This window comes from Hippocampus guttulatus, chromosome 17, assembly GCF_054856545.1.
Source record: "Hippocampus guttulatus isolate MCC_2025c chromosome 17, RoL_Hgut_1.0, whole genome shotgun sequence".
NCBI lineage: Eukaryota > Metazoa > Chordata > Actinopteri > Syngnathiformes > Syngnathidae > Hippocampus > Hippocampus guttulatus.
The window spans coordinates 14597878-14615913 of record NC_141277.1 but is presented as its reverse complement, the minus strand read 5'-3'; the positions used below and the strand labels follow the sequence as shown (position 1 = coordinate 14615913).

At 44.9% G+C, this 18036-nt stretch overlaps 1 pseudogene and 1 gene segment (V, D, J or C); one reads left to right on the top strand and one right to left on the bottom strand.

Annotated features, from left to right (window-relative positions):
• The first annotated feature begins 5948 nt into the window (after positions 1–5948).
• LOC147192207 (uncharacterized) lies at positions 5949–8809 on the top strand (annotated as a pseudogene). The gene is made up of 4 exons (XR_015103567.1): positions 5949–6012; positions 8114–8320; positions 8400–8441; positions 8499–8809. The product of XR_015103567.1 is annotated as an uncharacterized LOC147192207 (transcript).
• Positions 8810–10071: 1262 nt separating this feature from the next.
• On the bottom strand, positions 10072–13449 carry LOC147192206 (T cell receptor alpha variable 4-like). The segment is given in 4 exon segments: positions 10072–10821; positions 10892–11042; positions 12972–13133; positions 13235–13449. Coding segments are annotated over 2 exon segments (501 nt in total).
• Positions 13450–18036: the final 4587 nt, after the last annotated feature.

Sequence of the window (18036 nt, the reverse complement as noted above, 5' to 3'; positions counted from 1 at the left end):
TTCTATAAGCTTTTGCTAAACCTTCATCATTTGCTGATGGCATAATTATCTCATAAGTCTTTTTAAGGAGCATTGACTCTGGTATGTATTTTTAACCGATACATATTCTTATTATTTTATTTTAACTCATGGTTCAGGATTTGCAGGGCTGGCTCTTATGGCTTTTATGATTACTCTGCTGTCATCTAGTGTCCAATTTAGGAATTGTACCAGGACTTTAAACCATCTAATTCCATTTCCTTATTTTTAATGCTTAATTCTCTGCGTGGCGAGGCGCGTTACCTTGACAATGGGGACGGAAGCCGGACTGGAATTGTTCATAGAGACTATTGACGGTGAGGTGGGAGTGGAGCTGAGAGGCAACAATTTTCTCAAGAATTTTAGAAATGAAAGGAAGATGGGAAATGGGGCATAGGTTATTGAAATCATTGGGATCTGAACCAGGTTTTTTCAGGATTGGGGTGACAGCTGCAGTTTTGAAGGGGATAGGAACAATTCCAGTAGACAGAGAGGAATGGATAATGGCTGAGATGAAGGGAAGCAGAGAGGGTAAGCTGGATTTGACTAGGACTGTTGGGAGGGGATCGAGCTGACAGGAGGAAGTCTTGGATTTGATGATGAGGTCTGAGATTAATGAGAGATGGGGGAGTTCAAAAGAAGATAACAGTTGGCAAGGGGTAAGATGGTCAGAGGAGGGGAGAGGTACAGAGGAGCCCAGGTGCTGGTGGATTATGTTGATTTTTTCATTGAAAAATAGGAGAAGAGCGTTGCAGGTGTCAGAAGAGTAAAAGTGAGGTGGTAGGGAGCAGTGTTGTGTCCAAGGACCGGCAACCCGAGGCCAAGGCCAAGGACTTGACTCCGAGGCCAAGGCCAAGGGCAAGGACTTGGAAAATTTTCCGGGGCAAGGCCAAGGCCAAGGACTTGAGAAATTTTCCGAGGCCAAGGCCAAGGACCAAGGACTTGGCTCCGAGGCCAAGGCCAAGGACCAAGGACTGATTTTGAAACTGAGGCCTAGCCGAGGACATGTATAAAACAATGCTATCATACCACTTGGCAGGTCTTCATGATTTGCAACACCCCTCCATCATAACCCTTTGCACTCCCTAACGCTTGAATGAAGTGTTTTTATTCAAAGAGTAGAACAGTCAGGGTACGTGTTATTTATACTGAGAAAAAAAATAAAATCACATGGTATCCATTTATGAATTAATGTTTTAGTGCAGTAGTTTCTTAATATGAAGTAAATCAACACTCAACAGGCATGACATGGCACGGAACACAAGTTGAGAAATAACTTTGCATCGAAGTCAATCACTGACTGCAGAAAAAGCGGTAATCTCTCAGTGATAATCTTACAGTTTACCGGCAGCGAGTCCCAGGGACTCGCTGATCAGAAAAGTATGAGTGCCATTATGGATTGAGAGAGTCCCGAATTTCGAATTCTGAAAGGGTCTACTTATTCAATTGCATATGATAACAACACAAACAACAACATATACATACAATGATAAACAAATGCTGCAAAAATTTAAACAATTCAGGAGCAGTTCTGAGGATTTCGGAAATTCATGGTAACTGTTTTTCGGTTCCGTCGGATTACCCAATGGGAAACCACGAAAACAAATGTTGGGTTGGGTAAACGTTCATCATGGGAACCCATTTTTCTAATTTGACTGATACTGATAATCAAGAATTCCGAAACTCAAAAGTATAATGTTTCAAGGGTCAATGTTTGAAAACTATGCATTAATAATGAACATTACATCAGCAGCTGTGTACTCCAGGTTTATTCCAAAAAATAAATGTGTCAAAAACTGGTGTACTCATGTGGCATCATCAGAGTATTTTTTCCAATCTCACACTGCAAAGATTAATTGACTGGTAATCATTAATACAGGTAAGTATTGATGTGGCTCTACATCATGGGTGGGCAAACTACGGCCCGCGGGCCGGATCCGGCCCGTTGGTTTTTTTAATCCAGCCCGCCTAAGATTGGTGCACAATTAAGGTTTGATTGCATTCATTTCGTTTGGACTTGTAATGACAGGCATTTCAACACCAGGTGGCGCAGTTACTTCAAGTTGCAGAGCACAGGGAGGGAGGGGAAGACGAAGAAAGAGGGAGGGAGTAATGACCATGGAAGGGAAAGTGATATGTACAGTATCTGATTAAACGAAGCGGGTAACAAAGTACGAAAAATTCAGGAGACGCCTGGAGTCGGAAAGACTCAAATCTACGATACTTTGAAAAACAAGGAAGCGATTCTTACTCAGTCCGATTCTGGCAATTTCCATGCTCAGAGTGAATTGCTTGTGGCTCGAGTAAATGAACATTTCCTAGAATGGTTTGATTGTTATCATGTTAAAAACTTTCCGCAAACTGGACCTCTAATAAGAGTGGAAGAGCAGTCAAATGTGTAGAGCGTGAACAACAGGGGGCTCAGTACACATCCTTGAGGAGAACCGGTGCTGAGTGTGATGGTTGAGGAGAATGTTACATTATTACTGGCATACAAAGACATTGTGCTATCTTCTTTATTTTCTATTTCTCACTTTTGGCCCGGCCCTCCACAATATTTTCTGCTTCTCATTTGGCCCCCCCGGGAAAATAATTGCCCACCCCTGCTCTATGAGTACCATATTTTCCGCACTATAAGGCGCTTTGGAGTATAAGGCACACTTTCAATGAATGGCCCATTTTAAAACTGTTTTTGTATATAGGGCGCACCACGTTATAAGGTGCATTGAATAGATGTTCCAGTAGTGGCTGCCATTGTGTTATGCATACAGCTTTATATATAGCCCTGACTGTAGTTGCGTTATGCATTCACTCGATGGAGCTAGGCTAAAGGGAATGGAATATAATACAGCTTTATTTATATAGCACCTTCACAATCGCTGCAGCTGCAATAAAGGGCTTTACAAAACATTTCAAATACCGTATTTTCCGCACTAAAAGACGCACCGGATTATGAGGCGCACCTTCAAATGTAAAAAATGTTCATACAGTGGACACTTCGCATTATAAGGCACAATCTACAATGCCTCCACTAGATGGTGCTACGCTCCTTCCATTCAACTCAAAAGGCGTTCAACTTGAGAGGCGTTCATGACCGCCTCTGAAAAACGTAAATTAACTATGACTGTAATTGAAAATAATGCATCAAAACAGAAAATCAAGCGAGGAAATCACAAAATAAATTCTATATCCCCCCTCCAGAATTTCTTTTGTGATTTCCTCGCTTGATTTTCTTCGTGGTTTCATTGAAGTAATAATTAATTTACGTTTTTCGGAGGCGGCCATGAACGCCTCTCGAGTGGAACGGACGAGAAGGCACGGAGACGGACAAAGACGTACAGTACCTGTATTTGTTGAGACTGTGAAAACCATTAATAAAATCTGCGTTTAAAAATAATAATAAAAACCACAACCACAGCTCTCCTTTTTTCAACAAATACAGGTGTGTCTTTGTCCATCTCCGTGCCTTCTTTTCTTCCGGTAAAACTCGAGAGGTGTTCATGACCACCTCTGAAAAACGCATTGGCATTTCCTTGATCCAACAATACGATCATGTCATGTTCCGTATTCGGCAGCAGGTGGCACGCGTTCACTCCTGCCGCCTGCACACCTGCTGCCTATTTGTCAGTGATTGCACCTGCTTTATCTAGGCGCTCCGACGGTCAACCCATTGCCGGCATGCCGTGCCACTGCTGTTGCCTATGATTGTAATTCTTATTCGATACCATTCGCTGTTGGTTAAATTTTCGTCGTCCCAAGGGAATCGTTATATTAGCGTACGTGAACTAGTACTTGTCTTAACATATTTTCCGTGCCATTTTTTGCAAGCGTTTTCTGTTGTCGCGTTTCCTTATTTCCTGGTTCTCGTTTTCACCAGCGCTTTCTGTTGTTTATTTGACAGGGTTTTGTTTGTAATAAATATTTTTGTTTTGACGAAGTCCTTGTCGGTGTCTGCTCCTTCGGGGATCCACTTATTCTCTGTTACGTACGAAGCAGTTCCCTTTTCCTGCTTCGTGCGAAACGTGACAGATCAGATGTCAGTCATAGTTATTTATTCCTTTGTAGTGGATTCACAAATGATGAAATCACAATATAAATTCTGTAGGGGGCGGCTATAGAATTTATTTTGTGATATCCTCGCTTGCTTTTCAGTTTTGATGTATTATTTTCAATTTTTGTAGTTTCATTGAAGTACAGTTATAGTTAATTTACGTTTTTCAGAGGTGGTCATGAATGCCTCTCAAGTTGAATGGACACCTCTCGAGTTGAATGGAAGGAGCGTAGCACCATCTAGTGGAGGCATTGTAGATTGTGCCTTATAATGCGAAGCGTTAGTTTACGTTTTTCGGAGGCGGTCTTGAACGCTTCTCGAGTCGAATGGAAGAAGGCACGGAGACAGACAAAGTCATACCTGTATTTGTTGAGACTGTTTTAAAAAATTAACACCACAGCTCTCCTTTTTTCTGAGCTGCAACACAAACTTATTTAATAAAGCAGCGACACAGTTCACTGAACCAACAGCAAGTTATAACATTGGAAGCATGTCTCTAGGAAGGAGCCAACTTGGAGTCGACGTATTACCGTAATGACCATACACAAGACGCACTGGATTTTAAGGCGCTCGGTGAGCTTTTAAGAAAATGGAAGACTTTTTGGTGTGCCCTATGGTGCGGAGAATACGGTACTATGTCTACGAAATCAGAATATTGATCCATATGTAAAATGCATCGGATTATAAGGCACAACTGTCAGCTTTTAAGAAAATGGAATGCTTTTAGGTGCTCCTTATAGTGCTGAAAATACGGTATATATGCAGTAAATTCCCTTTTTAGGATCTGGCTCAGGGTGTTGCCTCTGTGGGACAAAGTCAGACAACACGAAAGGCTGTTAGCACATACTGAGTCACAAATTGCTTTTTTAATGAGCACTTTTGAGAAGTTTCATCGTACGATCCAAAACAGAAGCCAGATGACCGGATTTGTTCTTCCGCTTGTTGTGTTTATGATGACATCTAAATCCAGTGAGAGAAAAGTACGTGCAACATAATGAAACAAATACTTGTCTTGTTTTGAAATCGTGGCAGGTCAGCGCGTCGTGATTCCTCAAATTCTTGAGTTCAACTTCAGCCCCGACTGCACCTGGGCGTGCTTCACCCACCCAGATTTTTACAATCACATGTTCCAGACACTCTTCTTGGACCAGCCTAAAGATTGCCCTGTCACACAGATTGCATGATCACGTAGTACACCTGACAGGTAATATTTCTCCTTCTCCACCGACTTCCTTTGTTTGTAAAGCTGGAGAAAGTTCGTTTCTTTGTGCTTTTGGGAAGTGAAAATACAGATGAAGTTGTCAAAAAAACTATGGGTATTTCATTTGTGCTTCTCAAGTTAATCTTTGTGAATTTGATCAAGATGTACATGCACACCATGCGCAACAGCAGATTCAGAGAGCGACAGGTGAAATGTTTAGAATAACTCATTCTAACTGTTTTACGGGTTGACGCTATGATCAGTGTTTTCAGGAAGCTTTACTGTTATGTTTTCCAGCATAGTAAAATAGAGGCACAGACTTCATTCTTTTTTTTCTTTCATATTTATTCGTAAAAAATTGTACCAGACCTGCCGGCCATGCGTCATACTGTCAAGGGCCAACATACCACCGTTGATGTCGCACCCTGTACCTTTTTCAAGACGCTATTATCAACATTGATTGAACATCACCAGTAAGCCATTTCTACCACTCCTCAAGAGAACAAAATGAGGTCTGCTCGATATTTCAGCACGAACTTACTGCCACCTGGAGACCTGAAGCTCGAGCTGCTTTGAACTGGAACTTGACACAGAGTGTAGTTGAAGAAAATAATGAGGCCAGGGGTGGTGGGCGTGGCCAGTGATGTTTTAGGTTTGTGTCACAGTGTGTGATGTTGTGTGGATGCTGCTGTGGGGTACAAGATCATCTTCGGGGGTGGGACAAGCGTGACAGTGGAAAACAGTAGGTTATTTTTGTATATACCGTAGCTCGTATTTTCCGTCACTTATGCTGACGTCATTGCCTGCGAACAAATGAACTAGCCTTTCTTTCATCGCTCCATTCTTATTCTTGGATGATTGAGCTGCTTGCTTGTGTCGCACGCCTCAGTGCCATAGCACCATATTGAGTGTGTTGACGAAAATCTACCAAGCTTTCATGGTATCATACGCACACGGGAAAGGGGTGTCCACTCGACATGGACGTCAAGTAAGTCAAGCGGGATGAGGAATGGTGCCCTGAGGAGCTCCACTGTTAGGACGGGTTACATCTAAGGGGGGAAAAAAGCTGACAATGAATTTTAGATTGAGTGCAGCACCTGGAAATAGAACTCAATTGGTGCACGGATGATATCATTTGTATTACAGTACTAGTTTTACTGTAATGATTATTGTCTAGGGAGATGCTTGTATAGCCCAAATTCCACCTTCAATGCATTGAAGGTGCTTTCACACACTGTCCTCATTCACCTGCTGACGATGCAGGAGCAATTGTGGGGTTATCTTGCTCAAAGGACACTCGGGCTAAGAGACTCAGGATTGGACCCCCAGCCCATGTGACACACGAGACAAAGATGATGCCAAAGGTGGTTTGTGGAGAAGAAACAACTGACGTGTGACCCGCAATTACAACACTTTAATTCTTGGAAGTGGGACCAGAGTGCCAGTGGAAGCCTGGAAGTGAAAAAAATATATTTTAAAAAAGACAATTGCTTTGTCCTCATTAAAAGGCATACTTGATGTTTGGAAGTGGAACCAGAGTGACCGCTCAATTTGATAGTATGGCAGATGCTTTTGCCACAAGTCAGAACATGAAAGGACTGTGTTTTTCATGTGGCATCAACTTAAATGTTTGGTGTTCTCTCTAACTAATTTTCATTTGAAAGTTGTTGTAGTACAGTCCAAGCCAGATCTGCATCACTCAGTGAAAAATGTAGAAGTTTAAAAATATGCTGTTAGGTTGTTCTATTTCCAAATACATTTATTTGTTTAATTTGAAATCCAACATGGGAAAATAAAACCTGGCATGCGGATGCAATGAATTTTATTCACGGCAACTTGAGTCAGAACCACAAGTTGACGTGTTTGCAGACGAGGTGAGAGCTCTTTCCTTTGTATACTTATTTGTTTTTGTAAGAACGCAACACTTTTTTTCCGGGTTCTTCGAGAAGTTAGTTCGGTTCTTATTGAGAAAGACTGTTTTTTGGAAGCTTCAAAAAGCTTTCATGCTACACAACTCAAATCACACCGTGCAATGAAGACATTGGAAAGGTGTCAGCAGAGTTTTATTTACGCACAAGTTGCTCTTTCTTGAGTGGGCATCCGGCTCACCTGTTTTTATTAATTAGAGACACTGCGCACCTGCGGGCAAGTCCCTGATTGTGGTCACGTGACATGCACCATCGACCGTCACAAAACACAAAGAATCATATCATATTTAACAAAATGAAATGAGAGCATAGCAACAAAATGGGGGAGGTGCGGGGGTAAAATACAAAACGGCTATTTTGTTGTTTGACTTGGAGAAAATTTGACTGCTGTTAAGTTGGATAAATCATTAAGGACGACTTTGGCTGTGTCTTGGTGCTATGTGAGACGTCTCTTTTTTTGTGGGAAGAGACTGAATCGCAGTGTTAAAGAAGAAACTTCTCTCACTGTCAGCTTTTCGGCTAACCAGAGAGCTCTTGAAAACTGAATGACTTAGAACTAGTCCCCAACCTTCCTGGGGACTACACCGGTGCTGGTCCGCGGCTCATTTGATACCGGGCCGCACAGAAAGAATAAAAGAAGATGGCGCTTCTCGGTCACGTGATAGGTTACTGCTGAAATGAAACCCAAGAGCTAGCAAAATGAGTCTTTGCAAAGTTCTTTAGGGAAGGGAAAAATGCCCAGCCAGAAGACAGAAGAGGAGCCTACGACTTCCAAGAAAAATAAGGCTACGTTTAATACGACAGTATCAGGAATCCTACTTTAGATCCGGATTTATCTCCATGGGAGATTTCCACGCACCAAGCCTACTCTGCATAACATGCGGCTCTGGTGAGTCCTATTTGGTGTTGCTTTAGGGGAGGACGTTGAGCCATCCTTCTACAAACTTGAGGCCAGCGACCTGACGGCGTGTCTTGCCACCGGCTTCAGCCGACACAATGCCACGGAGAGGGTGGGAAAAGGGCACATGTTCGAGGAGTCTCGTGCCGTGCGAATATCAGACGGCTCGGTCTACAACCAGGTGGCACTGATAACAGCCGCACATGACGACACGTGCGAGGAAGGTGAGGAAGGTCAGGTGAGGCCTCCAGTCATCTTAATGGAGTCACCGCCTCATGTCTGCTTCCTGTTTGGTCGCCACAGGTGAAAGTGGACCAGGGCAGTGCCAGGACGCGTTGGTGCCAGGTTAGTATCGAACATGCGAGAGGCACGCAGTCTGTTAAATGTGCATGTCGCCGGCAGACGAGAAGGTGAACCTCCTGTCCCTCATCGTCCTCACCCTCCGCCTCATCTTCGCCAAGACGCTCGCCATCAACTGTGTCATAACACTGGGCCTGTGGTTCGGCGCATCAGAGTAGCCAGCGTGGAATTCTCACCACCTTCCTGATTTCAAATACCTAAATGGAGGAAAACAGCCGCAATTAGTTTGGATGGATTTGTTTGTATGTGTTTGAACTTGCCTGAGCTAGTTCTTCATGTCACTGAGCTACCAAATCGATCATTAAATCAATTTGAAAAATACTTTGAAATAAAACCAATAGAAAACGAATAAAGGTGATTCATTTCTGTTTACAATGGTGAAAGGGGACGTCAAAAAGAAAGTTGTTTTTGTAGTGTCATGTTAGCGCCCAACAAAACCCGTGATACATGCAAGTTAATATGTGTGTGTGCATTACAATGGATGTATGAGCGTTTGTTTAAGAGCAAAGAAGCAAAGGTCCAAAATGGTGTGTGCATCTGTTGCACTGTCTTTGTTTTTGCTGCTCTTTGCACAGGAAGTGGTCACCTTGGCACCTGTGTCACAGATGACAGCATTTCAGTTCTGGTAAAACAGGTCACACCACCTCCTTCAAAGGCTGAAATAACTGGCGTTCCCCTGATCTCATTCTGATATAATGCCTAAAATACTGGTTCCAAGTTTTCATGTCCGTTTCAAGTGAACGATTCAAGGAACAGTGACAAATGACACACTCGCACGTTCATTCACAGCAGGTTCCCTTGCTGATCCTTTGTCCAACATGTTGAATGAAGGTTGTTTGTAAAGCCTATTGGATATCCATCCATCCATTTTCTAATCCGCTTATCCTCACAAGGGTCGCGGTGCATGCTGGGGTCTATCCCAGCTGTCTTTGGGCAGTAGGCGGCGGACACCTTGAACAGCAGGGTACACAAAGACGAACAAACATCCGCGCTCACACTCACACCTCGGGACAATTTAGAGTGTTCCATTAACCTGCCATGCATGTTTTTGGAATGTGGGAGCAAACTGTACCCAGAGAAAACCCACGCAGGCACGAAGAGACCATGCAATATCCACACAGTGCATCTGTTGCACTGTCTTTGCTTTTGCTGCTCTTTGCACAGGAAGTGGTCACCTTGGCACCTGTGTCACAGATGACAGCATTTCAGTTCTGGTAAAACAGGTCACACCACCTCCTTCAAAGGCTGAAATAACTGGAGTTCCGCTGATCTCATTCTGATATAATGCCTAAAATACAGATTCAGTTTTCATGTCCGTTTCAAGTGACCGATTCAAAGAACAGTGGCAAATGACACACTTGCACCTTCATTCACAGCAGGTTCCCTTGCTGATCCTTTGTCTAACATGTTGAATGAAGGTTGTTTGTGACGCCTATTGGATATCCATCCATCCATTTTCTAATCCGCTTATCCTCACAAGGGTCGCGGCGCATGCTGGGGTCTATCCCAGCTGTCTTTGGACATCTTGAACCGCAAGGTACACAAAGACGGGCCTATTGCATTCTTCTTCACATAACATCCTTCCATCCATTCATCCAAGCATTTGCAGTAAAAATCCCAGTGCTTCATTTGTTTAATGCAACATGTGACCTCTTCCCGAATTTTCAAGGAGTATTCCCAACACAAATTTGTCCCATTTTGGACAGACCTAACTTCAGATCAGAAAGAAGGAGAGGACATTGAAATACGTGAAGGAATCCATATGGAGTCTCAAATCAGATTAGGAAAGGAGCACATCTGAGACTCATGACAGAGTGAGCGGCAAGAAAAATCTAAAAATCATCCTCAGTGAGTTACAAAGTATTTTTTTAGGCCCGCTGGGCCACAACGGGACAAAACAATATCATTTTGAGCACGAAAACAGTCTGTTGTTAGGCTGAGTTCCAGCTCTGCGACAGTGTGACCCATCTCATCCTGTGAGGCCACGCCCCCGATGTATGTGACGAGATGAGGCGGTTGCAAGAGTTTTTGTGCAGGCACGCCAGTGGATGTGTCAACGTGGGCTGCAAGGCGCAGTAGAAGACTCCCGAGTCGCTGGGCTTCACGCGCTCGATACGGAGAGGAGCTTGCTGAGCACTGGCATTCATGCTGCAGCGATACCTGTCAGCGTACTTTTCTGCCGTCTTGCCTTGACCAATCTTAAATCGGCTCAGGATGAACTCGGGAGCTGCGTTGGCTTCTTGTTTGTACCAGAAGATGTAGTCGTTGCTCACCGATGTGACATAGCTGCAGTCCAGCGTCACTGTTGCACCCTCCACAGTGTGGACGTCCACTTTGGGCTGGTGCACGGTCTGGCCGCTGCTTCCTGTCACAAAAAGGCAACAAATGCAGTGGAGACATCAGTTGAAAGTGCCGTTGACCGCAGATGACCTTACCAAGACTCCAAGCAGCCATCAGCACAAATACAAGCACCCGACTCATGTCTGCACCCGCAGTCTGCATGAACGCTGACTTCTGGCTGAGGAGGCGGGGTCTTCATTTCCTGAGGCAGTGACATCACACCCGCACATTGGAAGCCTGGCGCTGCTGTGAGAAGAGGAAGAGTGACTCCCTGAGTCGCAGCAGCGCACTGTGGTTCTTGTGTCTCGTCTAAACGTCATCTTTTGTCTTATCTGCATCTTCTTTTTGAGAATACTGGCCGAGAAGCGGCCAGTGGTGGAGGGGAAAAGAAGACTTCCTCTGGTACACAAACAGGCGGACAAGTTTCCCTCAAAATCACAATGTGGTCTTTTGCTGATGTCACACCACTGTGACAAGAAATCTATCAACAGATGTCAAGGAAATTGAAAATCCTACTGTGTTGGCAGAAATTGCTCTGTGATCTGATTCCGTTTCGTTCATTCTCTCAATTGAAAATCATGCTTCATTTTAATAACATACAGACTTTAAATATATATATTTTTTCCTCAAACATCACAGCGATTTGTGATTGAATGATCATGAATGCAGAGGTGGGAGCTTCACCCACATATGCAACAGCTCCCGCCTTTAGGTGCGGGAGGAATGCAACAAGTTTTCAGATTCACCATTGCCAATGATGGTTACACAGTGGGATATATCCAACCACTCGTCCATGCCAAGACCGCCGCGGTATCAAAAATAGTCCGGAAATAGTGGTCATTCTTCGATGAAAATTACGGACGAAACTCGAATTGTCGGCAAAAAGGAGCATCCGTCACTCGAGATTGCACTCCATTTCTTTAATACATTTTGGCAAACGACATCATGACATTTTGCACAGATTGAATTCTACCTTCCGCATTATTTATCAATAATCTTTCTTTTTTTTTTTAAAAAATCAATCCATGTCAATGATGGAATGTAGGCTCCGGATACGTCTGCAAACCCTTTGTACTCACCACCAAACAAGCCAATGCCGTATGCGGCCATAGAATTTGGCAAACAAGGGTCGCCCCACGCCACCCCCAGTCTCCAATAAGTGCTTTCTCCAACCTCAACATCCCAAGTATGCGTTCCTGATGCCAAAGTCTTGTACCTTGTACCAGTCAAACCTCTCGGGATTCTTTGGACGCAAATGTCTTTTCTGGTCAGATCTTCCGACAGACTGAGTTCCGCATCGGCCGTGTTCGGGTCCAGGATGACGGGACTGTAGGAGACCATGTCCTTCATTCGTTCCCACGCGCTGAACTTGAGGTTGCCCACGTGTTTGGCTTCGTCCAGCAGAGCTCCTGGGAGCAGCTCGGGCTTGGTGGGCAGGTTCTGGATTTTGGTCTTTGCAGTCTGCAAGTTTTTCATCAAGGAAAGAGGGTCAGAAGTCAGCTGCTCCTCTGCGCTTCTGATCGCCTCTGAGAGAGCGGCCATGTCTCTGTCAAGAGCCTCGATCTTCTCCTTCATCGTCCAACTCTTCTTCTGCTCCACGTCCCTCACAGCAGACAACCTGGCCTCCTCCTCGACCCGCAGGAAGCGACGAAGCTCCTCGAAATCCTTCTTAATCTTGCTTTCCACCCGCTGCCTCTAGATCTTGATGTATGCCGCTTGTTCATTGCAGTCGTCTCAAATCTCGTTCAAAACTTCCAGTCTTTCCTTTGCGCCCTGCAGACCTTCCCAGAGTTTCTCTTTGTTACTTTTGAGAATTTCCTCGAGGGGACGGAACGTGTGGCTGCCGTGTTTTTCTGCATCTCTGCAGACGAGGCACACAAACTCCTGGTGGTCCAAACAGAAGAGTTTCAGTATCTCCTTGTGCAAACTGCAGACGTCTTCCACCTCAACCGAGGCTTTTGAAAAGGCCTCACACACATTCCTCAGGGCCAAGTTTAAAGGGACATCCATCAAACTAAACTCAGTTCTACAGACTGGACATGACTGATGTCCCTTCCGCTCCCACCACTGCTGCACACACGCGCGGCAGAAGCTGTGACTACAAGGCAGTACGACGGGATCTGTAAAGATTTCCAAACAGGTCGGACATACTAGGTAGTCCGCAACTCTTCTCACCATGGTCCTCGCGAAGACACCCAGTCTGCAAGCTTGCAACTTTGGCTGTCAGGAGAGCTGCCGTGCGTTGGCCTCAGTCATGAGTGAAGGAATCGTTTGCCACCAAGTGGACTTCCTGGTTTTCGTTTTCTGACTTGACGGCAGCCAAAAGCACACCGTTATCTGGGATCAAACAAAATGTGTTTTTTATCACTCGCGCATGCACACACACACACACACACACACACACACACACACACACACACAGAAGCGCGCACACTCACATGAATGCGCACAAAAACATTCCAATAAAACAAGTCACACCGAGCAAAATCAAATTAGGATTCAAGCACCAAAAAACACTGCAACAAAGTTTCCCCGACGTTGAGCTGCAGGAGAAGAAAACGAAAGCAAAATGCAGTCCTGAAAGCTAACTTGCTCGGAAAAGAAAAAGAGGATAAAAAGGGCTTGTAAGGAGATGGCAGCTTAACTGTCCCGCTTTGTATTCAATGTGCAGGGAGCGACGAAAAAAAACACAATGAGCTCACTAAAACAACGAACCTGCCAAACTGGCTTCACCACACTACAAAAATAGCAATACAACTGATGAACTAAAATGAATGACATATAATAATAATAATAATAATACATCACATTTGCAAGCGCCTTTCATAACACTCAAGGACAGTGTACAACCAAGAGCAATAGTAAAACACAGATAAAATAATAAACAAAGAAAGAAAGATTTAAGGCGGGTAGGCAAGTCTGAATAGGTGGGTTTTGAGCTGGGTTTTGAATATGGAAAGAGAGTCAATATTACGAATGTTGGGAGGAAGTGAGTTCCAGAGTTTGGGGGCAGAGCGACTGAAGGCTCTGCACCCCATTGTACTGAGACGGGCAGAGGGTGTCACGTTCCGTATTTGACAGCAGGGGGCAGGCGTTCTTGCTTGACGCCTGCACACCTGCCACCCATTTGTTGACGATTGCACCTGCTATATCTAGGCACTCCGACAGTCAACTCACTGCCGGAGTATTTCCACGCCGTGCCATTTGCTATCGTCTATTCCTTCTCGGTTAAAACTCTGACTTACATGACTATATTGCGTGCCTTGATATTCCTCTCGTGTTTGATTAGTATTTTACTTAAGAACTTTCTCCTTGCCGTTTTTGTTTCGCAAGCGTTTTCTGTTATTTCCTGGTCCTCTTTTTTGACCAGCGTTTTCTGTTGCTTCCTTATTATTTCCTGGCCCTCTTTTGACCAGCGTTTTCTGTTGTCCGTTTAGACGGGGATTTTGTGTTATAATAAATTTCATTTTTTATGACAAAATTCTTTTTCTGTGTCTGCTGTTTCGGGGATCCACTTACCTCTAGTAGTTGTGCACGAAGCGATTATTCTGTCGCTTCGGGCCCAACGTGACAGAGGGAGGATGAGGACCTGAGTGAGCGAGAGGAAATGAAGATTTGAAGAAGATCTGACAGATAGGGGGGCGCAAGGTTATGGATGGCTTTGAATGTATAGAGAAGTAACTTGAAGTTGATTCTAAGTTTGACAGGAAGCCAGTGGAGCTGTCGGAGGATTGGGGTGATATGATGGAAGGAGGGGGTTCTCGTGATGATCCGGGCTGCTGAATTCTGAACAAGTTGAAGTTTATGGAGGAATTTTTGATGGACACCGAAGAGGAGTGAGTTACAGTAGTCAATACGGGAAGTGACGAGACTGTGAACAAGGATAGCAGTGGTGTGAGGAGTGAGTGAGGGACGGAGGCGGTTTATATTGCGAAGGTGGAAATGAACGGACCGGGTAATGTTATTGATGTGGGAGTGAAAGGATAGTGAACTGTCAAGGATGACACCCAGACTCTTCACCTGGGGGGAAGGAGATATAGTGGCATTATCAATTATGAGGGAGAAACTGTCGGCTTTGTTTAGAGTTGATTTGGTACCGACAAGTAGGAGTTCTGTTTTATTGCTGTTTAGCTTGAGGAAATTATGGGTGAACCAAGATTTGATTTCAGAGAGAGTGTGAGAGAGTTGAGGGTGGGAGAGAAGCGTCGGGTTTGCTGGAGAGGTAGAGCTGGGTGTCATCCGCAAAGCAGTGAAAGTGTAAGCCAAATTTGCGGAAAATGTTTCCGAGCGGAAGGAGGTAGACAATGAAAAGGAGCGGACCTAGGACAGAACCCTGGGGAACACCAGAAGAGACGGTGGGGGGCGGGGGGGGGGGATTGTGAAATAAAAGAATCAAGTTGAATGAACTGAGAGCGGCCAGAGTCTGCTGCCATGCCACCGTTTGTGGTTTTTATGAGGGCTGTTTCAGTACTGTGACGGGGACGGAAGCCGGACTGGAATTGTTCATAAAGACTATTGTCGGTGAGGTGGGAGTGGAGCTGAGAGGCGACAGTTTTCTCCAGAATTTTCGAAATGAAGGGAAGATGGGAAATGGGGCGTAGGTTATTGAAGTCATTGGGATCTGAACCGGGTTTTTTCAGGATTGGGGTGACAGCTGCAGTTTTGAAGAGCACAGGAACAATTCCAGTCGACAGAGAGGAATGGATAATGGCTGAGATGAAGGGAAGCAGAGAGGGTAGGCAGGATTTGACCAGAACTGTGGGGAGGGGATCGAGCTGGCAGGAGGAAGTCTTGGATTTAATGATGAGGTCTGAAATTAATGAGAGATGGGGGAGTTCAAAAGAAGAGAACAGTTTGCAAGGGGTGAGAAGGTCTGAGGAGGGGAAAGGTACAGAGGAGCCCAGATGCTGGTGGATTCTGTTGATTTTTTCGTTGAAAAAGAGGAGAAGTGCGTTGCAGGTGTCATGAGAATAAAAGTGAGGTGGTAGGGAGTCAGGGGGTTGAGTGATTCTGTTCCAAAGGGAAAAGAGAGTCTTAGTATTTCCAGCATTGGAGCAGATGAGTCCAGAGTAGTAATGTGATTTTGCTTGAGAGATGGAATCCTTGTAGAGGGATAGTTGAGCTGCATAGATGTCCTTGTGAGCAGTGAGACCGGTTTTCCTATTAAGTCTCTCAAGCTGCCGGGTTTGGGATTTCAAGGAACGGAGATGAGGGGTGAACCAAGGGGCAGACTGAGTAAAAAGGACAGAGTGGGACTTGACAGGGGCGAGCGTATTGAGGATGCTGATGAGACCAGAGTTATATCCGAAAACCAAATCATCAGGAGTGGAATCAATGTCCGGAGTCAGGGTGGTCAGCCATGCAGCGAGAGAGTCAATGTTAATGTCTTTAATATTACGGTAAACGATGGTCCGGGGTGATTTGGCAGTTGAGAGCTGGAGCGTAATGTTGAATGAGATAAGGAAGTGGTCCGTTATTGGAAGTTCGTCAGCAGTACAGTTGGAGGGGGAAATACCAGAGCAGCAGATCAGATCCAGGGTGTGACCTTTGATGTGTGTGGGAAAATCTACAAATTGATCAAAACCAAAACTGTTAAGTGAAGAAGTGAAGTCAATGGTGAGAGGAAGAGCAGTGTTGTCCATATGTATATTAAAATCTCCCAGGATTATTACATTTGGTGACAGAGAGGAGAGATGGGTGAGGACAGCAGACACTTCATTTAAGAAGTCGTGGTGGGGTTTGGGGGAGCGGTACACTGTGGCAATAATCGTGGGAATGGATCCGGATATTTGACAGGCAAGGCATTCAAAGGAGGAAAGTGGAGGGAGAGAAACCGGAAGTACTTTCCACTTCTCACGGTATAGTATCGCGAGACCTCCTCCGCGACCAGAATCGCGGGGCTTGGAAATGTAAACAAATCCCGGGGGAGTGGAATCGTTCAGCTGTGAGAAGTCCCAAGGAGTTTGCCAGGTTTCATTGAAGCAAAGAATGTCAAGCTTACGGTCCGTGAGGATATCTTGAATGAGATTACCCTTCCCAGTAAGCGAAGTTGACGGCGGCAGTCTCGCTGCTGCGGGGACCGTTAGCCGACCTAGCCAAGCGGGCTAACGCACGATGGTCGATGGATCGGCCGGCGTTTCTGGATGGCCGACGGGAGGAAGACCAGAAGGAGGTGATGGTGTTAGATCGGTTGAGGCAGAAGCCCCGACGAGACCCACGATGAACGTATTTCCGGGAAGGAAAGCGAACGATGTCCGGGAGCAGGTGTAGAGCAGGAGGAGGGCCCAGCCATTGGAAGCGGAGCCTAAGGAGCTCAGTCACCGAGTACTGGAGCAGACCCTCGACAGGTCGATGGAGGAGCGACAGGTTGACAGGTAGGACGCTGAGACGTCGGGACGAAACAGTCGAAGATGGTTGAGAGTGCGAGGCAGGCGTGGATGGGGGCTGGAGTGGAATGACTGTGAGATGATGATAGTGATTCCGTGCGAAACAGTAAAACAATCGAGCGTAAAAACACCGTTAAAATACAAGTGTAGAATGACTGTGAGATGATGATAGTGATTCCATGCGAAACAGTAAAACAATCGAGCGTAAAAACACAGTAAAAACACAGTAAAACACAAAAGTTTGTGGGAGAGCAGCGGCAGCCAAAACGCTTCAGCGTTCACTCAACTCGGAAGTCCCACAATGCACCTCGGAAAGTACTGTCTTACTTTGCTTGGCCTGCGGGTTAACGCCATGATGTGATAAAATGAACTAAAATGTTGACCTCAATTCCTTTTGCCTTTCTTCTTACTGCAACTCGCCGAAGATCCGCTCTGGGACGGCAAGAATTTTTCATTTGTTTTATTATTATTATTTTTTTGTATTTTGCTTCCAATATTTGTAGCTGAGGAAGCGAGGAAGAAAAATCATTTGACACAAAAAATGTGAACGCATCAGCAGCCCCCCCCTCCAAAAAAAAAAAGAAAAAACTAACACAAGTTTTAAGTCATTATTTTTCGACAACACAGTCGAAAAATAATGACACAGAGAGCAGAGCAGTGAGGGAGATGAAACAGAACCACTGAATTAGTCGAAGTTATCTTGGTTACAAAGACAAACAAATACAATGATTTTTTTCAGATGTGGGTCACTATCACACAACGAAATGTCTACAAAATCATTTGTTGCGAAATATTTGAACTAAAAAATTCAATTTGTAGCATCTGCAACGATCGTGGTGGCCTGCCACAGTACC